This window comes from Amblyomma mixtum, chromosome 7, assembly GCF_055824585.1.
Source record: "Amblyomma mixtum isolate Tamu chromosome 7, ASM5582458v1, whole genome shotgun sequence".
In the NCBI taxonomy this organism is placed as follows: Eukaryota; Metazoa; Arthropoda; class Arachnida; order Ixodida; family Ixodidae; genus Amblyomma; species Amblyomma mixtum.
In genome coordinates this window covers 73425115-73450524 of record NC_143018.1, presented here as the reverse complement: position 1 = coordinate 73450524, position 25410 = coordinate 73425115, and the positions used below count along the sequence as shown (strand labels likewise).

The window sequence follows — 25410 nt, the reverse complement described above, 5'->3', positions numbered from 1 at the left end:
GAGTAAATACCAATAGCGGCCTTTTCATTTTGCTGGGAGGCATCTGTATAGACGGCAATATGGTTAGGAAAATTGTCTAGGTACTCCTCTGTGAGCCCATTTAACATATTGGCGGGCAGGTTCTTAGCATTCCTTGGGAGGGTGTTGTCAAAGGAATGCTATTGTTGCTCACCCCGGCTATTTCTTTTTCCTTGTCGTCCTTCTGTTCGGTGCTCCTGAACGAGTTGAGATTGGTCCTTCAACACTCATTCACGAAGGAAATTGAATATGTCATTGCTCTCAATCATTTTTATTGTTGTAATTTGTCGCTATGTAAACTGATATCTCGGTTCGTAAGAGGTGACGCTCCAAACTGTTCATAAAGGTTAGCAGAGGACGACACCAAGCCCCTGCTTCCGAATCGACTCTCCAGGTGGCGTTAGTTGTCCGGCTCGCGGCTGATTTCCCTCGCGGCAGTGCTTTTGCAGCTTGGTGAGGCTCCCCGCAATCGAGAGCAGAGCGATGGACGTCGCGACGCGTACTCGACGGAGATCTCGCGCGCATATGAACGCGCTTTCTACTGTTAGGAATGTCGCCTGGCTATTATCTTTGGCGTTCCTCTTACCTGACAAATCTTCAGCGAGAGACGATGGTAAGCCGACAACATTCTTTTTTTTTTTTTCACCGCTCGCCTTATCTTTGACCAACGAAGTTCGATGGCAGCGTCGGGTTCTCATAACCACTCCCGCGCAGCGCTACCGAAACTCAGGGAGTTCTCATTTCCATCGGAAGTCACCCTGGGCGAGCAGATACTGGCCAGCTGCGTGCTCAGAAATACCGCGACGGGCCCGCATCGCATGGCGTGGCTCAAAGACGGCACGGAAATCGTCAACAGCGACCGTGTGTCCGTGTCCACGCAGTTCAAAGGTACCGCAGCACTGCTGATTGCACATCTACGTCCCGAAGACGTCGGAAACTACACCTGCGTGGCGAGCAACTCTTTCGGCACTGACAGCCTCACGGCGCCGCTCGTCGTGCGAGGTAATTGTTGGCCTCCTGGAATTACCGCGTATTCAGTGCGTATTCCAAATAACAAAGTGCTACAGTTTCGGAGGAAAAGAAAAAAAACTACCCCAAAGGCTTCAATGTAGTGTAAACTTGAGATTTAGTTTCTGAATTCACTCTTGCTCTGCCTAAGAGCACACAGGTTCGTCTATCCTACAGCTTTCACTCGAGACAGGCTGTCGTATATACAGTCTTTTGTCAAAAGTAACCAGGCTGCATGGTTTGCTTCTAGCTCGTACAGTGGAGCCCTTACGGCTTCCCTGAAGCAGAAATGGTCGTTAATGATAAGGACTGGGGGTCTTCTTACCTTCCAACATCTTTTGATCTTTAGGAAAGCCACAAGGGCTTCACTATACAAGCTAGAACCAAACCATGCAGCCTGGTTACTTTTGACAAAGACTGTACGAATGACGTGCGTACGATGGACTCGGGAGCTAAGAACGCGCACGAATTCAGCCAGTACTCTTTTGCAACAAAGGAATCTCGAAGCGAATTAAAGGACGTAGTGATGGAAACGACGTAGCGATTGAAAAGTTATTCGTCTTGAAAGCACTAACAATGAGCCACAACGACTTGTTTTAAAGAACTGGGTATTCGTTGTTAAAGATGACGAAAACCACTTTAGTCGCTGAAAAGAAAGTAAGTGGCCATTTTACGCTTCGCTTTGGTTTTTAACGCGAATTATGCCAACGCGCCGCGGACGCCGTCAAACTTGCGCTCCTCTTCGGGCCGATGACACGAGATAAAATGCGAAGAATGTTTGCAACCACTGATACGAAAACGGGCGTGAAATGCGTATACTTGTCAATGAACGCTATGGAGACCTATGCCGATGCGTTGCTTTCGATAGATTTCGATGAAATATGTCATCTGAAGGGACATTACCTATTGCTTGGGTGGGACCGCGAAACTATACAAAACTGCCGACAACACTGACACTGTTTTGGGCTGCAGATCACGTGAATACTCACGCGACTAACTCGGCACTCATTGATTGATTGTAAAACATTTTATTCGCCGGGAAGAGCTTGGCAAGAGGTCGCGTCAGCCCACTCCACCGCCAAAACTTGCGTTCTGGGGTCAGAGCTAGCCAGCACGGTCTCCACTAGCGAGTCCGAAACTGTTTTCAGTTTTCGCGCCCCTCTTCCGTCGTTTTGCGTAACGTCAACAGGCGGCGCTAGCTGTCCACAGTTTGGCGTCTCTCAGATGCTGTGTTTCCTGGCATCCAAGCGGCGCATTTACCATCCCCGTTGTTCAACTAGGCACTGCGCTGCTTCGCTTGGAAAAACCTTTCTCGAGCAATTCTCACCATGATCCACTGCACAGTGGTCTTCAGTTTCCTGATTGTTGCGTCAGTGAAGTCGTCTGTACAACCTGCAGGTATGCTTGCCTTTATTTTTTTGTTCTTCAGTGATCATTCTCTGCACGCATGTTTGCCGCAGTATTTGCAAATTTAAATGGTCAGTGGCGGAATCGTTTTGAAGCAAAACGGAACGGCGCGATTTCTTTTCCGGTTGTGTAGCGTGAAACAAAGCGAGAACGCTAAAAGAAACTAGTGTTATAGGTGGTATCTAGAGCGCATGTCATGTGCCTTCAGCGTTCAGTTTAGGTACTTCTGTTAAAGTATTTTCGCCAAGTCCAGGTTCAAGCGAGGAAGCCAGTGAGTGGTTCGCAATTTATTTTATAACATTTACAGTTCATAGATATCTTGTTCTGAACATGGTCTTATGCTGCTATTCCGTCTTTTATTATACTTTAATATGAAATTCAATCATGAGACCGAAAGCTGAAGACTAATTAATAACTTTAAACAAGACTAAGGCGAGCGAAACAAGAGATAGAGAGGAATATTATGAGTGCAACGTTAACGTACGGAGAGACACTGGTACGGGCTAGACGACAAACACGAGGTAATGATAGCTTACCCACCTATTATGAAAGGTATTCAACTGGTAAGGGTACGTAATGCGGTGAACAGGTAGGCCTTAGGTCTTTTAATCTGTTAGGTTAACAGAATGGGCACCAAAGGAAGGTAGATGCAGAATCACGAGGGAAGATGAGATTAAGAAGTGTGCCGGGATAAACTGGCATTTGCTGCCGAAGAACAGAGTGTATCGCAAACGGGGGAAGCCTGTGTTCTGCAGCGGCTGATGATGATAACGAGTGACAACGCACGCCCTCTGCCGTCGTAAATTTAGCTCTCCAACAACACGGACGATGGCTCCTTCCAGAGCCGCCGAGGATCAAGGAGTTCAAATTTCCCGCGAACGTTTCGCCCGGAGACACGGTGGCCGTGAACTGCGTGGTGGAAAAGGGCAGTTCGGGTCCCTTCGAACTGTCTTGGCGCAAGGACGGCGTGCCTGTCGAACCCACGGCGAGTCTTACAGTGGCTTCCCACAAGGGCGGACCGCTGTCGGCGCTCAGTATTTGATTTGATTTGATTTATTTGATTTGATTTATTTGTTTCCTTTCTGATACAGAAAGAGGAGCAAGAGCAAAAGGCGGAACGCCTGACGGTGGCTCTTGCCCCGCATACAGTTTGGCACAAACAGTCATTTAACATAGTTTTACACAAAAAGTTCCACACCAAGGTCTTCGGGGAAATAAGAAAAAAGTCACAGCACTGAGGGAAAAAAAGGGTAAAAAAAAAAAAAAAAAAATCGTGGACATAGCCGCCGAAGACAGCGGAAACTACACCTGCGTCGCTCGGAATGCAGCTGGGAGCGGGGAATTCTCTGCCTACCTCGCTGTGAAAGGTATGCCGGCGCTGCTACGACAGTGCAAACAATACGCGCAGCATTGAGGGGTTCACTTCTTGAGGAACAAGTTTCTTGCATCCCCCCCACCCCCCACCCCCTCTCTCCACCTCCCACTAGCTTTCTTTCAGTCCACCAAGGGATCAGTTTTCCATTTCTTTCCGCGCATCGGTTTTCGTGGGAAAATCGCATTCCCCGCTTGCTTCGGGTGATGTTGAGAATCATTCCAAGATATACTGTAAGAGGAACAATTAGCTCGAGTGCTGGTGTTTCCGGTGAACACACGATTTGATTGCATTATTCAGCACGAACGCAGCATAAGAGCGTTTTACCTCACTGTCACCGCTCAGGCCATAGACGTGCGCGTTTGCACGGTTAGCGTGCGCACTAAGTGGTCTTCCCGCTACCGTCTTTCCGCCGTCAACTCGCGTTCCCTTTCTTTGGTACCGCCATTTTCGTAGTCTTCAATAGCTTCACAAGGTATGCCAGAGCATGAACTCCGTTATGCTTCAGATTCCACCAGAACAGCTGATTGGCTGTCCTTCGCTACGGCGTCACCGGCTGTCGTATTAGCTCCGAAGTCCACGAACCTCGGTTTCCCGCCAAACCCAGCCTGGGGGACAACGCCATTCATGCCAGTTGTTAATGCGAGAGCATTATATGGCTATGTAGGCGTCATCAAAAAGTGTCCGCAAATTTTGTCCGCACGTTCATGTCGTTCTATAAAAATATATGAAAAAAAAGTTTCATTCCATTAGGTACTGGGTGAAAAAATCTCGCTAAATACCAAATTTGGTTGATGCGGAGTAATTACTTAATTGAAAGCGAAAAAATACACGTAGACGTCAAAATAGCCATGAACGTCGATATAGTACATGGACGTCAGAATAGCCATGGCGTCGATATAGTATGTGGACGTTTTGCTTTCACATTGCTCCAATATGGGTCGCCGCAGTAATGTGAAAAGAAAAGTTTAAGAGAAATAAAAGAATAAAAAAGAAAGGAACATGAATACAAAAATGGAAATGAAAAACTAAAAACAAGAATTAAAAAATGGAGGAAGAAAAAGAGGAGGGGAAAAAAGGCTCTCGCATTTTCGCTCTTAAGCAGACTTAAGTGCAATCTTGTAATTTTTTCCCAGCTCCAGTTGGCTCGGCGACTCGGGCTACGGGTTACTTGGACCGCCTACGACGGCCGTTACCTTTTGACGAACACGTGTGTATCGCTCCAAACCGCTCCCGAGAGGAGCGTCACTTTTGCACACGGGGCATCCGGATGAAGGACGTGCCCAACTACACCTGCGTCGCCTCTTACGGAGAAACCATGGCTAGCATCACCGTTCCGCTCAAGCTGTCTGATGAGCTGTTTAACATGATTCGCGTTCGGTGCTGCTGTTATTCCTGTCTCGTGCATTGTCACGGGCATCCGAACATTTTAAATCGCGCTAGTCGTTTGTCGCTCGTGTTTCCCCTTCTTTTCATGCCCCGCGTGGCAACCCATGCTCATCTGCATGATGACTGTGTAGTTCACAGCGCGCGAGACCAGCTAGCGTACAGTATGCCAGACTGAGGATTCCAGAATAATGTTGTGCCTGCACCACTGAGCTGGTATAATATACGACCCTTCGCGGACCGTACGTTCTACTCCGTTCTTATCGCCCGCCGTGACGACTGGCAGATTCCGACTTTAATGGGTACGTTATATCTCTTCAGCCCATGGCGACGGGCGATAAAAAGTCGGAATCAAATATAAGGCTAACTGGAATGATCCGGCGGTTAATTGGACTTTGTATTAAACAAACTCTGCTGTGTGTGACACCGACCGTATACGAGGGCACCGGATTGGTTTCCATTAGGGCCCTTGAAGCCGCACTGAAATCTCAGAACCTCGGCGACATGTGCTGCGCCTCCATCGTACAATGGCCGCTGTGGCCGGTATCAAACCCGCAAATTCGTCCTGAGCAGCCAAACGCTAAAAGTGCAGTGGAATATTGATGATCTATCGACCCACAGATTCCTCTTACATGGCGCATTTAAAGCCCTTCCAGTAATTCTGGAGTTCGTCTCCCACCACAAATCGGCTTGGGCGACGAAATCACTCTCCCTTGTAATCAGGTAGGCAGAGCGGGAGTGCATTGATGCGGCAAAAATATGGTGGTACTATGAAAGACAATGGTCGGGTCCCCGTGTCATCCAGCCACTCCGCACGCTGTACGCAGAGAGTCGCTAGTCTTTAGCCAGAAGACGTGAGAAGCCACAGCTGGTCTGCTAAGCAACACTTTGGACAGCGACCGTGTACGGCTCCTTGTGTTATGCGCTGTGAGGCTCTTTGATTCAGTACCAGATTCCTTGGTGCCGGCAGGCACCAAGCTGTGTCGTGAACTCCATTGCATCGCAGTTCAGCAAAATGACGGCCTCTGCGCCATCGCTGAGCAGCTATGTTGTTGCTCAATATATATTAGGCTGTTACGCTGTTTCGCTATAATAACCTTGGCCACTATGTCAGCGTTCGTTACGCTCAAGGAGCCCTGTGTAAACACGGCTTCGGGTTTTTTGTGCTCCGATAATGGCGACAGAAATAAGTCCTATCACGTCACTACGACACTGGCTATATTCGCTGCTATTCTGCTTCTGCAGTCATGTCTTAGTCATGTCGGTACTGCAGATTTAACGAATGCCGTAAACACCGATTCAAGAAGGCAACTACTGACCTACTTCCTCACCGACCTCGTCGCTGCCGGTTTTTGTATTTCCCGCCAGTTGTGACTTATTCAGTCGCCGATAGGTGGCGGCGCTTGTCCATCGTTTCGTTTTCGGGTAGCGCTGAACTGAGGCCACCTTCGCCCGTTTCGTTGGCTGCGATAAGTTCAGGTTCAGAGACGGCGCATCCTGCCATTGGTAACGGCATCCCAGAATGGTCCGCTGCGCAGTTCTGACGTGTTTCGTCGTCTCGTGTCTTATCTCTGCGGCAACGGAGGGTCACAGTCGTTCTCCAGGTACGGATACTTTTCCCTTGCTTTCTAGATTTGCCGCCTGTGCAGGCGTCAATGCCTACGCGATACTTGTAGATGGCTAGGCAGGCTTCCTGAAAACGAATTTATTCTAGCTTTGGTAAATATGTGTCGTTAAAAAAAAAAAAACGAATCCCACTGTAACTGCACGCTAAATATGTCGCTGAGGAAAGCGTACCAGCCGCATGTTGAAATTCATGGCTTCGGGTCATCAAAAAAAGAGGGTGGTGGGCTGCTTTAATATTGGTTAGAATTGCAGTTACGACAAACGTTACACCTCCGAACTGCATTATCGTACGCGATTTCGCCTTAGCCACTCATAATCGCGGACGGTTGTCCTTCCAGGCCCTCCGGAGATAAAGGAATTCAAATTTCCTGCCAACCTCGCCTCCGGCGATACGGTGGCTGTCATTTGCGTAGTCAAGAAGGGCAGCGCCGGTCCGTTTGAACTGTCGTGGCTGAAGGACGATCGTCCCATTGTGCCGTCGGCGGGCCTCACTGTGACGTCCCCCAAGGGAGGTCCCGTGTCAACGCTCACCATCGTGGAGGTATCCGCTAAGGACAACGGCAACTACACCTGCGTGGCCCGAAACTCGGCCGGAAATGATCGCTTCTCTGCATACCTCGCAGTCGCAGGTATGGCACCGACCACTGCACCTTTCGTAAACGCGCGTGACTAAGTCCCTCCCATCCGTTTATTTTCCCAGGGTTCGATGAACATTCGGAAGGAGTAAAAACCTTTTTTTGGTCTTCGCGAACTTGCGCTTGTGATACGGGAGTTTCAAAAACGCAAGTGGTAACACTAACACTAATATTAACAACTCTTCGAGCTGCAGAAGTGTAAAGAGAAGAAGCGCAGAGCGGTTAGCCATTCCGACGTGTGGTTCGCAAACCTACGAGTTGGGCAATGTAATACGTGAAATGATGGTGAAGGGCAGCTCAGAAGACTCACGCATATCATGTCTATGGACGGTCCCCCAAAAAAGAATATCATGAATAAGAACTGCGTGTCTGCACGCGGCGAAATGCCCTCGCAGTATTCTGGGCAGATCGCAAAGTAAAACTATAGGGGCACACTTATGCGAGCTGTCCGTTTTTCGTAAATCACTGCTGTGCACAAGTCTAACTACCAAACAGTATGATGAAGCCTCTTCTGAATGAGTAGTTATGCAAAAGAAGTCGGCTACGCGAGACATACTCGGCACCCGTCCAGGAAACCAGTTGAGTTCGGCGCGACTTTCCCGCGCAAGCTGTGGTCCGGCAACCAGCCACGCTATGGCGCTACTTGTCCGCAGCAGCGTATACCTGCCATCGGCCACAGAAGATACAATCCTCCCTGCTCTCTCGGAGCTGTGGCACATGCGTCGAGACTGTCGAACGGAATCAGTCGAATCAGGAATCAGTCGTTGCCACGAACGACGTCATTTCTTTTTCGGAGCATGAACTTCCACTGCTTCATTCTACCGAGTAGTTTAGCAACAGTTTATGGACACTATATTTAGCGTGATGGCGCGATTTAGCGACACGGCTGGTAACTACCGCCTCAGCCTGTGGCGGACTTGCGGATAATTAGGGCAAGTAGTACATAGGCGGAATGCAAAGCGTCTTACTGAAATGGGCTCGAATTCGGAGGGCTGGGCAAACAAAAATTAATGTAAAATATGGTTTTGAGGACGTTGACCACATTGCTGTGCTCCGAATTGGTCCATGAGACAATCTGCATCGAGACCGCGCGAATAGTAATAGTGTGCCTGTTGTCACGCAAACGATCGCACATGAAACGACGAGTTACGAATCGTTCACTGAAAAATGCACGTCAAAAAAAAAAAAAAAACTTGAGCTACATGCAGGAGGAACTGGGTCGCGAGTCTTAAGAGCGATGTTCGCAAGGTTCGGGCAATTCTCGGCACACCAGCAGACGTTATGTGTGGGTGTGCAACTCGCTTGTTGGAGCAAATCTTCCTTAAAGTCCAGACCACATAACGCTGTTTTCTGCTTGCGAGTGGGTCATTTCCCATGCAAAAAGGACCAACACCTACGATTGCATAGTTTTGTTGACCAACAGAACTGTGGTCATGGCATATCCAAGTGACACCGATGTTATCACAACATTTTTTTAAGGAATTTGCTTCCAAACGGGTAACAACGGCTTTTACAAAAGTGGTAATAATTGATAACCCTTTTTTCAGTGCCGCAGTTCAGCTAGAAAAGAAAACACAAAAGCATGTCGATGCGCGTTTCGTATTTCACATTTTTCGTGCTGACGGCGCCTTTTTTTTCACCGAGTATTCATTCCTTACATCGCTCCTCTGGACTCGGGTCCGACTCCCAGAGAAGCGCATATTATGCGGGTGAAAGATTTTGTTCGTTAGTTTTCGTACGTTCATCGCATCGCAAGGTACATCAGCGCTGAGGTACATCAGGTACTTCAGCGCGAGCGAGCGCGGAACCCAAGATGTCATCTCCGTCGACTCTACTCTACTCCGTGCGACATCCGTGCTTCGCGCCCACCGTGTTCGCGCCATTTGTAGTTTTATCGTCCTCCAAGGGGCGGCGCTAGTTGGCCATCGGCTGGTTTTCGCCGCACTCGCAGCCTCTTCGAGTTCACACGGCACTTGAGTGCTTCAATCTGTAGAACCGCACACTCGCCGGGTGGCAGTACGTCTTTCGCGCCGCAGTTTGCCTCTGATCACAGATTTTACGAAACCTGTCTACGTGCACGCAATGCAGCGTCACGTCTTCGTCTGCTTCATCATTGTGTTGACGTACAGTTCAGCTCTCTCTACAGGTATGATGATATTCCTTTTTGCTTTTGGAAGGGTGATTTCTTTTGCCGACTGCATGCCCATTAATCAAGCTCTCAGCATAAGCTTCTCGTGACTAACCAGACATTCTACTTTCGTACTTTAAATGCTGCCTGCAAGGAATCTCCCGACGTAGATTTCGTAATTTATATTTAAAACGTGATGACTGTCTTTAAGCACATGATTATTTAACTATATTAACCGCATGAAAAGCACAAAGTTCAGCCAAAGATTTCTATAGCTTTTTCTGACTAGTTTACAATTTCGTTTAGAAACGCCCGTGATCAGTGGCTTCTCTCAAGAAGTACGTGGATCTTCCGCTAAGAAAAAAAAAAGAAAAACGACCGATCCACCTTCACGTTCGACTTTCCAGGCCCGCCCAAGATACGGGAGTTCAAATTTCCCGCCAACCTGTCGCCGGGGGACACTGTCCTGGTAGGATGCGTGATAGCGAAGGGAAGCGCGGGTCCCTTCGAACTATCGTGGCAGAAAGACGGTAGGCCCTTAACGTCCACTTCAGCGAGGGTCCTAGCGACGCCGAACAGGGGCGGCCCAACGTCCACGCTCACCATCCTGGACGTATCGGCCGAAGACAGCGGCAACTACACCTGCGTCGCCCACAACGCAGTTGGCACTGATCGATTCTCGGCGTTTCTTGCGGTAACAGGTAGGAATCGCAGCCGTGACCCGAAGTGAAGAGGCTTATTAGTACTGGAACAGTATATGGGTCTATCGCGTCAGCAAAAAAGTGTTCGCAATTTTGTCCGCACGACTACGTCGTTCTCTGAAGATAAATGTGTGAAAGTGTGATTGTGACAGATAGTGCGTGATAAAATGTTGCCGTGGGAAAAATTTGGCTGATGAGGTGTAATTAGTTCATTACTTAAACGCGAAAAAATACACTTAGACGTCAAAATAGCCATGGACGTCGATATAGTACATGGACGTCAGAACAGCCGCGGACGTCGATATACTGTGTGGACGTTGTACTTTCGCATCGCTCCAGTGCGGGTCGCCGCAGTGGTTTCAAAGTTTTTTGTAGCTTGGTGAAGATTAGAGGTCGGCAACAGCGAAAGCTTTACAGGGAATCTTCTCTACGGGGTAAACTGCGACGTCCCAACAGTATTCTGTGACTTAAAACTCTCGCGTTTATCCATACTGGTTTATAGCATGCAATCCCGGTGTACTAGAAAGTCAGCGCTACTGGAAATGTGCCCTGGTCGTCACGTGATCAAGGTGGGTGGGCGGGCGCTTTTGAATGATGGTACAGCTATCGCTGCTACATCGCCCTGCAAGGGAGCTGCGAAGTCATTTTTTTTTCTACTTCGTTTGGCTCCTGTTGTTCTGGTTTTCAGAGGATATGAAAACGAACACAAAGCCTTTGTGCTGTTTTTATGCTGACCTATATGACGACGAAATTTTTCTTTAGAGTTACGGATAAGTACTCTAGAGTAATTCGCGTGTTATTTCTAGCACGCGTGCTGTGTCCGGACTAGCTGCGGTGACAGTCGTAATCAACGTTGCCGTCGCGACTTCTTGGCAATTTTGGGTGTGCGTGCACACGATTCAACACGCGCCACTGCGTTCGCTCGAGAGATCAGAGACTGGCAATGCGTAGCCGATACTTTGTTTTTCAAGGACCATTCCAAAGAATGACCGGCGCCCTGATTATTTCAATGCTGCAAACTCCACTGATTTTCCGACGGAGCACACTGAGAAGCAGTTCTGCCACAGTTATCTGGCACTGCCAGATCACCAGGGCGGAACGACAATCTCACTCACAGAACAGAAGGACGAGTTCCCTTGTTCCTGCCCCGTTCTGTAACACGTCTTCAAACCACCGATTGTGGGCTGCAGTTCTACGTTGGTGTCGTCAAACGGTTTCATAATTTCTGCGCATCTCATTTCAAAAATTTTACTCGATATCATACGGAAATAAAATGTCTCACTGCGCGAATCGAGAGAACACTTCGCAGCGCGCTGTCGATTTCGCACGTTGACTTTGATCTCAACCTGGATTGCAGTTTTCCTTTAATCACCCAAGACTTCAGGCTCATTCTTCTTTTCACATGCCCACATCGCCATGCTCGTACTGTCCGTCCGGTTGGTTTTCGCCGATGAAGATTCCTGCATAGCAATATTCGTTGTTTTGCGGCAGAACATCGCTGGAAGAGCCTCGTTGGCCCGCTCTCGACCAGAGTGCCGCCTCACGATGTCCGTCGAAAGCAGGCTACAACGCTCTTAGTTGTCAAGTCACCTGGCGATCTCGCATGGTTCCGGTAACCAATATAAAAGCGCTGCTTGCCAAAGAAAATGCTGGCGCTGTACACTGGCCCTTTACTTTGCCGTTGGCCCCGACAGACAGCTCAAATGCCATACAAGCGGCCAACATTCAGCAGTGGCTGAAGCTACGCTTGTCTCCTGTTCGAATCCCATCTACAGTCGACAGACTGGGTGGCTCGCCCAGGTGGATTCGGCTGGCAAGGTCCAAAATGGGACATGTGACGTAGAAACGCGACGATATGAGCGGTGAAAAAGAGAAGTGATTTCCAGCTGCCACATTTCAAGCTGTAGACAAGGACAGCAGCTAGACTTTTCTCCGCATTTCCCCTCGTATCTTGCACTTAAAAATGTCGAATAGAAAAAAATGCGTTCTTGTGCCAACTGCGACCGCCTCATTCCCGAAAACTTCCTAAATTCATCCGCCCACCTGACGCTCTGACGCCCCCTGCTACGCTGGCCCTCTCTTGAAATCCATTCCGTTATCTTAAGGTTATCTTGCCTTTGCATTACATGACCTGCCCATACCCATTACTTCTTGATTTCGACTACGACATCATTAACTCGCGTTTATTCAATGACGCATTCTGATCTCCAGTCTCTTAATATTACAACTATTATTGTCGTTTACATAACTCGCTGCGCCGTCCACAACTTACTTTAAAGCCTTTTCGTTAACCTCCATCCAAGTTTCCGCCGTATGGGCGAGTACTGGCAAGATGCAACTGTTGTATACGTTCTTCTTCAGGGTGACTGGTTTTTAAAGCGCTATTCATGATCTGAGAGTAGGTGCCAAATGCAATCCATCCTATTCTAGGTTTTAGGTTTATGGGGTTTAACGTCCCAAAGCGACTAAGGCTATGAGAGACGCCGTAGTGGAGGGCTCCGGAAATTTCGACCACCTGGGGTTCTTTAACGTGCACTGACATCGCACAGTACACGGGCCTCTAGAATTTCTCCTCCAAAGAAATTCTAGCCGCCGCGGCCGGGATCGGACCCGCGTCTTTCGGGACAGCAGCCGAGCACCGTAACCGCTGAGCCACCGCGGCGGCCCATCCTATTCTGCGCATGTGGTGTCCCCTCTCTTGTTAGTGTCCCTGTTGCGCCGCCCTTCATTTCATCATGTGCGCATGTGGTGTCCCCTCTCTTGTTAGTGTCCTTGTTGCGCCGCCGTTCATTTCATCATGCACCAACTCGCCCCTCAGGCCATTCTTCTGATAGTTATTTCGCTCTCGCTGTCCGGGTCAGCGGTTACTAACTGAGTTAAGTAGATATAGATTTAAACTGTAGTGCCTTTACGAGAATATGGAACGTCACTTTAGATTTCTGAATCTTAATTTTTAGACCCAGCGTTCTCTTCTGCCTGTACAGTTCATAGTTCATACCTTGCAGTTCATCCCGAGTTACTTTTCAAGGCGATGTTATCAGCGAATCGGAAATTACTATAATATCCATTAACTATTATCCCCAAGTCTTCTTAATCCAATTTTCTGAACACCTCCTGCAAACACCAGGCGAATAGTAATGTAAAGATCTTGTCTCCCTGCCTGACATCCTCCCTGGTTGTGAGTTTATCACTCTACCACTCTAGATATTTTCCAGTACTATTGCATATGCCCCTCATGCACACTGAATCCGCAACGACTGCTGAGGTTTCGACTGAGTCATGCGCTTTCCTGTAATGTGTGAAGGCTGTATATAGGGGTCGGTTGTATTTTGCGCTTCTCTTTCACGTGGCTGATGGCGTGAATATGATCAATTGTCGGGTATATAGTCTTAACGAAATCCAGCCTGGTCCTTTGGTTCACTAAAGTCTCAGGTTGCTGCAATATAATTAGCGATTACGTTAATAAATACCACGTAGGCAACGAGCAGTAAGCTGATCGGTCAGTACTTTTACTAGTCCTTGGCGTCCCCTTGTTTATGCATTAAGGAAGTATTAGCGTTGTGTCAAAATTCCGGTACGGTGGAGGTAGTGAGGCATTTCGCATACAGGGCGGCAAGTTTTTCTAGTGCAACCTGCCCACTGTCCCTGAACAGACCTGCAGTTACCTGATCCTTAACAGCCACTTTCCCGCTTTGAAATGCTTGCAAGGCTTTATATACTTCCTCTTCCTGCGCGTCATTTCCTCCATCATTATCGTCCTGGTTATTTTGGCTAGTGTATAGATCTGTGAATTCCTCCGCTACTTGAACTATGTTATCCATATTGATAATGACATTTCGCTCGTTATCTGTTTGTGCGTACATATGATTTTGCCGATGCTTTGTTTCCTCTTGACCACACGTAGGCTACCTCCATGCTTTGGAGCCTGCTCAATTCGCTCCATATTACAGTTGCCCATGTCGGCCACCTTACGCTAATTCATTCTGCCAGTTCTATACTATATATGGGATTACAGTCTTTCGTACTTTGGCATTAATTAATCAGATATTTCATATCCCGCGAGACATTCCCAGTATCCTGTCTAGCTACCCAACCCCCTATTTCCACTGCGCATTCCGCAATGATATTTGTGCCCGCATGAACACTGAGGTATTCGTCCTCGGTTAAAGCGGAATATCTGTTGTGCAGCAATGTCCCGAATTCGTGTTTTTTGTGAAAGCACTTGAAAGACAAAATCTCATTCTGTGAAGGCGTCAAGCGTGCTTTCTCGGCTACAGGGCTTATGGTCTCTGTAATGGGACCAAATCGCTCTACAACCGCCCCATCTGCCGGAATGCTCGCTCCTGTTGATTTGCAGTGTCAGAATTGGTCGCCAGGTGGCGGGAGCTGTCCAGCCTCTAGATGCAAACGCCACATATTTAGTAAGCGTTCTCCACTGTTGGGCGCGACACACAGGATCTATCGTTTCCAATGGGGCAGGAACTGTTGAAGTCCAACCAACCAAACCAACCAAACTTTATTTTATTTTACAAATGTGCATACAGTCTTTAGGATGAGCCACAGGCCAAAAGCTAAAGAAAATAGCTTGAAAATGCCTGTGGCTCATCTAAGAGCCATTACAAAATAATAAAATAAACACATGCATACAACGGTGGCAGATCGGAAACGAGCACACTGTAGAAAGAATTTATAATATTTACGATTGAACTGATGGGTACACAGAGATGTAGTTTGAAACTAGAAAAAAAACAATTAAAACTGAACAAATGCATTTGAAAGTTATACACTGCTGGGTTGATTACAAAGGGGAAAAGGACACCGATACATACACAAACTACAATATATGAAAAGAAGTTATGGAATATTATTTACAAAGTACACTTTTAAATCATGTGGTCGGAGGTTATACATGCTCAGCTGGTTAGATTCGTAGCTGTTTAGAACATTAGGTATAAGGAAGTTAAGTGCTTGTTTACCATAGTTAGTTCTAGCTCGTGGAAGTGTCCATTTTGCAGTTGATCGGGTTTGAACATACTTTTCTATGGGCTTTAACAATGCGATATTAAGCAAAAAATTACATATTGATGGTGAAGAAAATTTGAGATAGTATAATAGGCGGTACTCAAGAAAAACATTGACACGAATTACTTCATACTTAGTAAACAATTCAGCCGTATGGGCAGTAAAACTGGCACCTGCGATAATCCTGATAGCTTTCTTTTGGAGAATTAGAATTTTCTGTAGATTTGTTTTGGATGTGGTAGCCCAAACTATGTGGCAATAGTTAATGTGTGATTGGAATAGGGCATGATAAATCATTCGTTTTATACAGGGAGGAAATTCAGTGCGGTACCGAGCAAGAAAACCAACGGAAGGAGCTAATTTCTTGCGAAGATGTGTTGCGTGTGCGGTCCAGCTCATACAGGCGTCAAAAATTACACCGAGTGATTTGAAGGTGTCCACGATTTCTATTTTATGATTCCCAAGTTGAAGATCATCGTTTAAGTTAATTTTGACGTTTTTAGGCCTGAAGAAAACAGCTTTAGATTTATTGGTATTAATAGACAACCCATTTTGAACGGACCACGCATGCAAAGTTTTAAGAACAGCATTACCGCGATTTAATAACTGATCTGTTGAGGAGCCCGTTAAGAAAATACTGGTGTCATCTGCGTACAGAATGAATTTAACGTTACTGTCAATGTTTACGAGATCATTTATGTATACGTTAAAGAGAAAAGGACCTAAAAGGCTGCCCTGAGGCACTCCACAGTTTATATCCTGAAGAGTGGATCCATGTCCATCACAGAAAACAGCCTGTTTTCGATCAGTGAGGTATGACCGTAGAAGATGGAGACACATTCCTCGAACACCATACATTTCTAGTTTAGCAAGCAAAATAGTGTGGTTAAGAAAGTCAAAAGCCTTACTGAAATCAACAAAGATACCGAGAGTTAGACATTTACGTTCAAAATTTTGCAAGATAAATTCTTTTTGTGAGAGGAGAGCAGATTCGGTAGAGCGTCCTTTTCGAAACCCGAACTGTGAATCTGTTAGCAAGCTGTGTTTAGTAAAAAAGCTATCCATTCTTTTTAGAATAATCTTCTCAAATACCTTCGAAAAAACCGGAAGTACGGAAATCGGGCGGTAGTTGGTTAATACGGCTTTATTACCTCCTTTAAAGATAACTGTTACTTTGGCATTTTTCATTTCATTAGGGAAAATAGAGCATGAAAGGGACTGATTAAAAATTAAAGCTAGATACGGGGCTATTAGGTCTGCAACAAACTTCAGCGGTTTTATTTGCAGCCCATCATAATCCACACAGCGTGTTGATTTCAGATTCATTAATACTGAGAACACTTCTTCCGAATCCGTTTGATAAAAGACTATTGATTCATTAGGCATATTGCTAATTGTACTAGTGGCAGGTTTTACATCTCCGGTTGGCTTAAAGGCAGTAAAAAAACAGTTAAATTTCTCTGCAAGGGAGGCCCCGGATAAAAGCTCATTTTCGACAAATAGTTCACCTAGTGTTTTGTTATGTTTTTTGTGGACAAAAGCTTCATTCAAAACTTTCCATAGCTGTCGGGGATTGTGCTTGTTATTACTAACTAAGCGCTGCTGGTAAGCTTGCTTAGCGCTCCTTAGCTCACTTGTTAGATTATTACGATATTTTTTGAATGAAACTAAATCAGCAGGATCCTTAGTGAGCATAAAATGCTTGAAAAGCTTACTTTTGCGCTTCATCATTTTCATGTGAAGGGGGGTTACCCATGGTTTTCGGATCTTAGATTTTTTAGTTTTTGTCTTCCATGGAAAGCAGCGTGTGTAGTGTACTTTTAATTTATTAAGAAAGTGCTTATAGCAATCGTCCGGCTGAGAGTAATTGAAAATCGAGCTCCAGTCTTCAGAAAGTATTGACAGCCTAAAACGTTTAAGGGATTCTTCATTAATGCACTGGTAAGTAAAGACGTTATGTTCACAATTGACAGCAGGTGTTTGGGCAACAACAGAAGCAAATACAGCGCAGTGATCACTAATATCCGAAACTATAGTTCCAGCACAATTGACATACGAAGCGATGTCAACAATCAAAAGATCAAGTGTACTCGAAGAAGTAGCTGTAAATCTGGTAGGTGTGGTTATTAAATTCAAAAATCCATTGGACCAGACAGCTTCTAAAAAGGCACTGCTGTTACGACTATTATCTTCAATGTTAAGATTAAAGTCGCCACCAATAAGCGTAGATTTTTCCCGAGAGCAAAAGTCAAGAAAGGCATCAAAAAACTCAATAAAGGTATCAGTGCAACCTGACGGGGGCCTATATACCACTGAGACAATACTGTCAGCAATTTTGACTGTAAGTATCTCAAAATCATCCTTCATAACAGAAAACTCGGGTAGCAGGTCTGCTTTAAGACCGCTTTTGACGTAAATGGCTACACCGCCACCACGCGTGCTTCGGTTCAAATAGAAAAGAGAATAATCAGGAAGGTTTATAAAATCAATTTCATGCACCGCCCACGTTTCTGTGAACAACAGCACATCAAAACTATGTTGAAGGTGTGCTAAGAGATAGGGCAAGTGGTCGGCCTTGTTTCTTATCGAGCGAATATTTAGGTGTAAAGCTGAAAAGCTGTTTTCTATTGCTAAGCTGCTCTTAACTTCGTGCGGTAGGAGAAGCTCGTGGTACTGCATAGTGTGTAAAAAGCTTAAGACAGCTGAGCGAGGTCCGCTTCAGATCGGACAACGACGACTGAATCACCTTGCTTCTTTCTGATAAGGATCCTGCCGTTTGCGTGCCAAACAAACGCATAACCATGCTCCTTAGCCCAGTTCTTTGTGACAAAGAGAAGATTACGAGCGTGCTTTGTCAGGTTTTCCAGAATGTACTGGTCACTATTCTCGTCACTCAAGGCACGTTTCTTGGCAAACCATTTATCCCTTAATTCCTGACGGGCAAAACGAACGATGACACCAGGTATTTTGTCGCGTTTCGACGGCAGCCTGTGGATTGCTGTGACGTCGTGCGTGACGAGGGGTTCCAGACTCAGTGTTGCACCAATTTCATTTACTTTGTCGAGAAGAATTTCGTTATCCGTTTGAGAAATGCCATGAAACTCCAGGTTCAACCTTCGGCTTCGCCATTCAAGGTCATTCAGTTCAGCTTTTAGTTCTGCTACTTCATTTGAATCACATTTGTTTTCCAAGGTGCTTACCCTATCTTTCAACTGCTTCGTTTCTTTTTCTTGAGCATCAAGACGTGTAGCAAAGTTGTCGAACTCCGCTGAGAGCAACTCAATAGAATTCTCAATCGAATCAACTTTGCCTGGTAGGCAAAGGAGAGAGTTCAGTTTGCCATTTATGTCTAGAAGTACTGCATGTATATCTGTTTCCAGCGAGACAGGAGACTCAGCACAGTTTTCTTTTGACCCACCTGGCTTGCATGAGCTGCACTTCCAATTTTTCTTGAGTGACTCTCTTTTGTTTTTGGTTTTAAGTGCTCCCTCAGCAACCCCGGAGCACTCCCCCACATGGAATAAGAATGCGCATTCAGTGCAAGCCAAGCGAGCAGAATCCCCAAGAAACACACCCCTGCAAGCACAGCAACGCGACATTGCAAGATACGTCAAACAGCAGCCACTGAACGCAAAACACTTCACATTGGCAGCAGCGGCGGAAAGTTGATACGAAAAAGGTGAATTTGAAAACTAACCTGCAAAAGTTCAAGAACGAAGAATCAAACAGCGTCCCTCAGACGAGCCGCCGCCGCTGCCAAATGAAGTGTTCCGCCCACGCCGGGAATCAAGCAGATCTTGTCACAAGGAGTCGCCGCTGTTGACGAACGGTATCTGTCGATGATGCTGGCCCTCGAAAAGCGATGTAATCACTGCATTGCGCCCGTCTTGAGCTTGAAAAATGCAGATTGCTGTATGGCCAAGGACCAAGTAGAAAGGCAGCACTTTGGTGATGCACTCCTTGGGTCCACTGCAAAAGTTCAAGAACGAAGAATCAAACAGCGTCCCTCAGACGAGCCGCCGCCGCTGCCAAATGAAGTGTTCCGCCCACGCCGGGAATCAAGCAGATCTTGTCACAAGGAGTCGCCGCTGTTGACGAACGGTATCTGTCGATGATGCTGGCCCTCGAAAAGCGATGTAATCACTGCATTGCGCCCGTCTTGAGCTTGAAAAATGCAGATTGCTGTATGGCCAAGGACCAAGTAGAAAGGCAGCACTTTGGTGATGCACTCCTTGGGTCCACTGCAAAAGTTCAAGAACGAAGAATCAAACAGCGTCCCTCAGACGAGCCGCCGCCGCTGCCAAATGAAGTGTTCCGCCCACGCCGGGAATCAAGCAGATCTTGTCACAAGGAGTCGCCGCTGTTGACGAACGGTATCTGTCGATGATGCTGGCCCTCGAAAAGCGATGTAATCACTGCATTGCGCCCGTCTTGAGCTTGAAAAATGCAGATTGCTGTATGGCCAAGGACCAAGTAGAAAGGCAGCACTTTGGTGATGCACTCCTTGGGTCCACTGCAAAAGTTCAAGAACGAAGAATCAAACAGCGTCCCTCAGACGAGCCGCCGCCGCTGCCAAATGAAGTGTTCCGCCCACGCCGGGAATCAAGCAGATCTTGTCACAAGGAGTCGCCGCTGTTGACGAACGGTATCTGTCGATGATGCTGGCCCTCGAAAAGCGATGTAATCACTGCATTGCGCCCGTCTTGAGCTTGAAAAATGCAGATTGCTGTATGGCCAAGGACCAAGTAGAAAGGCAGCACTTTGGTGATGCACTCCTTGGGTCCACTGCAAAAGTTCAAGAACGAAGAATCAAACAGCGTCCCTCAGACGAGCCGCCGCCGCTGTCAAAAGTCGTAAGAATCATTCCCTTCGCTCCTCATTGGCCTACGTGCTGACGTTGTTTAGTAATATGGAAGGTCGTAAGCTGCTAATAGCTATCATTTTGATGAGTGCGCCGGAGTTTTCTGCCAGCGAAAATGGTAAGCGGACGGCAATTAATTCAACATTTTGGCGTTGCTCATCTCTGCTGCCATGCTTCATTCTTCATACAAACGCGTAACTTTGGCTAAATGTCCAGGTCCTCCCAGACTCCTCGAATTCTTCTTCCCGACTAAAGTTGCCTTGGGTGACGAGATCATCGTTCCCTGCGTTGTCGGGAAGAGTGCGGCGGGACCGTATGCAATAGCGTGGAGCAAGGACGGCAGTGTGTTGAAAGGCTCGGGCAGAGTGTCAGTGTCGTCCGCGCACTCCAGGAGCAGCGCTACTCTGCGCATCGCCAGCCTCCGTCCGGAAGACGTAGGGAACTATACCTGCACCGCCAGCAACAGCTTCGGCACCGACAGCTTCACGGCACTGCTCGTCGTGCACGGTAAACTTGACTTCGGAGTAATTTGCCTGCGGTTAAAACAGACATGCCGGTACCGCCGGCCACAAATATTGATGCGCAAGGATATGGATATTTAACCCTTTGCTGCGGATTATCCAGTTTACTCATGCAGCAGATTAAAAAAACTTTCGTCTCGCAGAGTGAAAAGCAGCGCGGAAACAGTGTACAATTTCGCGATACCTTGTCGCAGGGTGCACGAGTGAGAATTTATGGCGAAAATTTTTTGCAGAGCAAAATGGCTTCTTCTCAATTCTCAGTGGTTTTTCTCAATTGTGATCACTCGGATGATGAACGCTGCTCAACGGAACAGGAATAGGAGTCGACCAAGAAAGCAAAGACTCGGTAACTGACTCATTCATGATGGCCACCTGAGCGGCGCCATGAGGGTAAAGACGGAAGAGAGCAAAAAAACAACAAAACAAACGTAGGCACATACTGCATCAGGCCCTACACCCTGCGTGGCATGGTGCGCATGAATGGGTGGTTGAACGAAGGATGATACGCTGCATCACGTTCCACACGACGTTCATCTTTGGCGCCACTTTTGATATATCCAGTCGCTGATAGGTGGCGGAAGTTGTCCAACTATCGCGCGCAATGGGCTAATTTCACGGTTCGTGCTTCTTCGCCCCGAGATTCACTCGCACTGCTGACTTCGTCGCGCGCGGGTGCTGTTCCCAAAGAACCTGCAACAATGTCCTGGTTCGTGACTTTCGCCTGTTCTATTCTACAGCTGTTTGTCCTTGCGTCTACAGATCGGCAAACTCGTACCTCAGGTATGATCTCCCTGTTTTCCGTTCACTGATCTCTGAAGTAGGATTCCAACGACAACGATATCTAAGGAGAAGCAGTAGGATTCGGCAGTTACTACCTCTGTTGCTTATCTTTTCTACAGGGCCTTTCTTGAAGTGTGAAACGCATGCTGCATGACTCATACTCATTCCTTTGAAGGTGCACTGAAGAGGAATCTGAACGCGTCTTTTTGCCGCGGGAACTCGATCCTAGCATTCTTAGAAACTGCGACTTATTGCCCTCAGTGGCCGATTTTCCTAATTAAATTGAATTAACGTCCGGCTGCCGCCTTTTTTTTCTTTGAATTCTCCCCCGTATGGTGGGCGGAGTCGACCAACGCGCGGAGTGCCTTTCACCCAGTCCCGTGGCGGCTTGCCGCTCTGCCATCGGCGGAGTAATACGTAGTAATCCGTAGAAGCAAATAGTCCGGGCGTATTTTTATTTCTGCGGTCTTATTTCGCGGCTATATTATCTGCGAATTAAACTATTTTTTCACGGAAACCTAAAAAACAACATAAAGCGAAAGCAAAGCCTCCACGGAGCTGGCTGAAAGGCACTCGACGCGTTGGTCGACTCCGCCCACCGTACGGGGGGAGAATTCAAAAAAAAAAAAAAAGGCGGGAGCCGGACGTTAATTCGATTTAACTAGGAAAATCGGCCACACAGGGCAATACGTCGAAGTTTCTAAGAATGCTCGGAACGTGTAGATCGAGTTCCCGCGGCAAAAAGGCGAGTTCAGATTCCTCTTCAGTGCACCTTTAATGCAACGCAAAAGGGATATTGGTAATCCCATCTGTAGCACTGGCAGCTTATTTGTAATCGGAGTGCAGCTGTAATCTTTGGAGTTACTGTACAAGTAATTAGTTCCGGTTCCAAATAACGGCAAGCGCTTGCTATTCCAGACAGTCCAACGATAAAGGCGTTCAAATTTCCCGCCAACCTCTCGCCCGGCGACACGGTCGTCGTCAGCTGTGTTATCAAAAAGGGTAGCGCGGGCCCGTTCGAACTATCCTGGCTGAAAGATGGCCGGCCCCTTGAGCCCACGCCAAGCCTCACTGTGACGTCACCGAGGGGAGGTCCCGTGTCAACGCTCACCATCGTGGATGTTTCTGTCCGGGACAGCGGCAACTACACCTGCATAGCTCGAAATGCGGCTGGAAGCGATCGCTTCTCCGGGCACCTCGCAGTCACAGGTATGCGCACGGAATGTGAATTCGGGGGTGGCGGATTTTTTTTTTTTTTATTCTGGAAAATTTATGAGAAAGGAATGTATTGCACCTTCTGTTCGTGATGTACTGGTGGTCCGCGGAATGAATTTTCGTGCACGTCGGAGATTTGTCACGCTGTTCGCTTGCATATCGAATGAGCTTTACCCACTCGCTTTGACCGTAGTGGTCTCAACCGTTACTTTGTCTTGCTCTTCGAAATTCCCACGCCCTCTTCTTCATTCTTCTCCACGCCACAGTTGAGATGTTTATTCAGATTTACACAATCAGTGTGCCTCGCCATTAGCCACACCCTCTTCCTTCTCGCCCTTTGCGTTCGCGTGGGCTCAATTGTCACAGCAGGCGCAGCACGACTGAACGAGGCAGCGTACAGCGTTGGCTATTTCCTTCTCTTTGTCCTGTGTAGATTTTTTTCCCGAATGCGCAGCGCCTGAGGCTCAGCATCAGGTTGTGTTCCAAATCCTTGCTCGTAAGAACGGCCCTCGGTGATTTGTATTGCGAAGCTGTAACGAGAGAGGATTTGTGAAGTGAGCTATACCCTTCTAAACAGAACAGCCTGGCAATTGCCGTAAGCAGGCGTGGCGCATATGAATAAACAAGGTGATCTGAAGGCGGCCGGCACTACGCTGAAGTTGCCTCCCCTCCTTATGACGAGGGTGCATATTCTTACAACTGCTGGTTTTGTGCTGGCTCCTTTTGATGCCAAAGCGAGATGCATATTGTGAGTGGAAAATGCGGCAGTATCTTTCGCCGTCGGTGAATCCTCAAGAACGCTTTTTGTTGGGCAGTTCGATGTGTGGTTCATGGGCGATGCGACTCAATTGTCTATACGCTTCAGAAAACGTAAAATATTGACATGGGCACCATATCGAAAATTCAGGACAACTAACAAGAGCAAACATATGACGCTAAGCGCCTGTTCCGTCCGTCTTTTGTTTTTGGTCGTTGTGTCGTCCTGCAGCTACCACGTTCATAAACCGTCCTAGCGGTTTACGTGTTGTCTTCACGACTACCGCCGCTAAACCAGCGGTAGTCGTAATTTATAAATTCCTTATAAGTTAACCGGCTATACTTATCAACTAACCGTGACTTATAAGTTACGGTTGCAGTTTCTGCATCTTGCATTCATGGTGGATTATAAGTGACCCTGCATTGCAATGTGGCAATGTACGAAATTGAATCTTGTACGGTAGATTCGGCAGCCATATTAGCGCTTCCGGGATTTTATGTAGTTGCTGCTATGGAAATGCAACAGTCGGCAATGTTACAGAGCCGGGACTACGAATAATTTTTGGAGCCTGGGTCGCATGTCCGCCCATAGTTTTTTAGCACTGGGCGAAGGGACCACACTGGATGTCTGAACCGAAGACAAAAATTAGTAGCTAGGCACTGACTGCAGCATATACCGTTAAAATGCTACCAATCCCAGTTGCCTTCGCGTGAACATTCATAGGCCTAAAATAACGCAAGTACGGAGGAGAGGAAAACGCAGGACCAGAGTTTCTTTTTTTTTTTCCGCGCCATGAGTATTCACATGGATTGTCGCTAGCCCGAACCCTCATATCGCTTTCGTGATTTGGGATCTTCTCTTGCAAAACGTCGTGAGAAATCGGCCACACGATGCAGAGATTTCCTTAAGGCTAGCATGTATTTGTGTCTCCTTGTTACTGATAACGTTCCCAAAGTGGCCATTTGAAGGCCTGATGTCACGCCCGAGGCAGTAAACTGTAAAGCTATTTCATTTGGTACCTACGAGTACGACATACGGGGCTGAGTTTTAAAACTGTACTAGCTAAAAAAGGGGTGAAGGCAAAATAAACCGCCTGCCTTGAAATAAAGCATAAACCTCACTCTGTTTTTTCTTATATTTTATTGGTGGTGGTAGTGGTGAAACTTTTATTGCTCCCAAAAGAGAACTACGTGGAGGTATGTATGAGCCGGTCCTTAAGAGTCCCGCCCTTGCAAATACTAGGAGACCGCGGGAACCATCCTCTAAAAGTGCAGCTTAACTAAGCCGGCGTTTTAAGGAACAGATTGCCAGCATAGAATGCGGGAAAAATAATACATAATAATATGAAGAACCGCAATGGCAAAGAATGAGATGTAATCCAAAAACACAAAATACATTTCGATGAATCGATGTTCACGAAGTGAAACACGGCGTTGGCGGACACACGTGGTTGAGTTGCGCGCGAGTGCAACTGGCACGAAATAGTTCGGACACTGGACACGCTATGGCGCTAGTTGTCCATGGGATAAGCCGCGAGGGCACACGACAGTCCCCTCCGCCTCTCGCGCGGACGTCGTCTGTTAGAGCGAGTAGCACCAGCCGGTCGCAGCCGAATCTGGGAATGGAGGTGCTGTTAAAAGAGACTTTAATGATGATTTTTTGGCCGCGGACGACGACATTCCTCATGGTCTTCATGCTCTTCAGATGGCTAGCAGCAGCATCTTCTGACGGTATGTCGGTTGCGGCGTTATGAATATTATCGTCTTGAGTTAATTATTACCGCCACGCAGCGCTTCTGTCTATGGTCCACGCGCCCAAGCCACACAGCGACGGGTTCCAGCTCAACTTGGCTCTGGGCGACGACGCCATCGCGAGCTGCTTTGTGCCCAAAGCCCACTGGCTCGGCGAACGCCTGAAGATTACCTGGACAAAGGAAAGCGGCGAGGACCTTTCGGCCAATCGCCGCGTGTCAT

The 25410-nt window shown here is 47.3% G+C and overlaps 1 protein-coding gene across 5 annotated transcripts in view; it reads left to right on the top strand.

The window, feature by feature from the left end:
• The window catches only part of LOC149336506 (cell adhesion molecule Dscam1-like), a 196269-nt gene that overhangs the window by 64247 nt on the left and 106612 nt on the right, over positions 1-25410 (top strand). Inside the window, exons 1-2 of one of the 5 annotated variants that reach the window (XM_089552930.1) lie at positions 6678-6795; positions 7156-7446. The exons of the other annotated variants lie outside the window; for them this stretch is intronic. Of the exons in view, the coding sequence (XP_089409056.1) occupies positions 6714-6795; positions 7156-7446 (373 nt within the window). The 5' untranslated portion in view covers positions 6678-6713. Of the gene's footprint in view, positions 1-6677; positions 6796-7155; positions 7447-25410 lie in introns of those variants that run through there. 5 annotated transcript variants of the gene reach the window in all.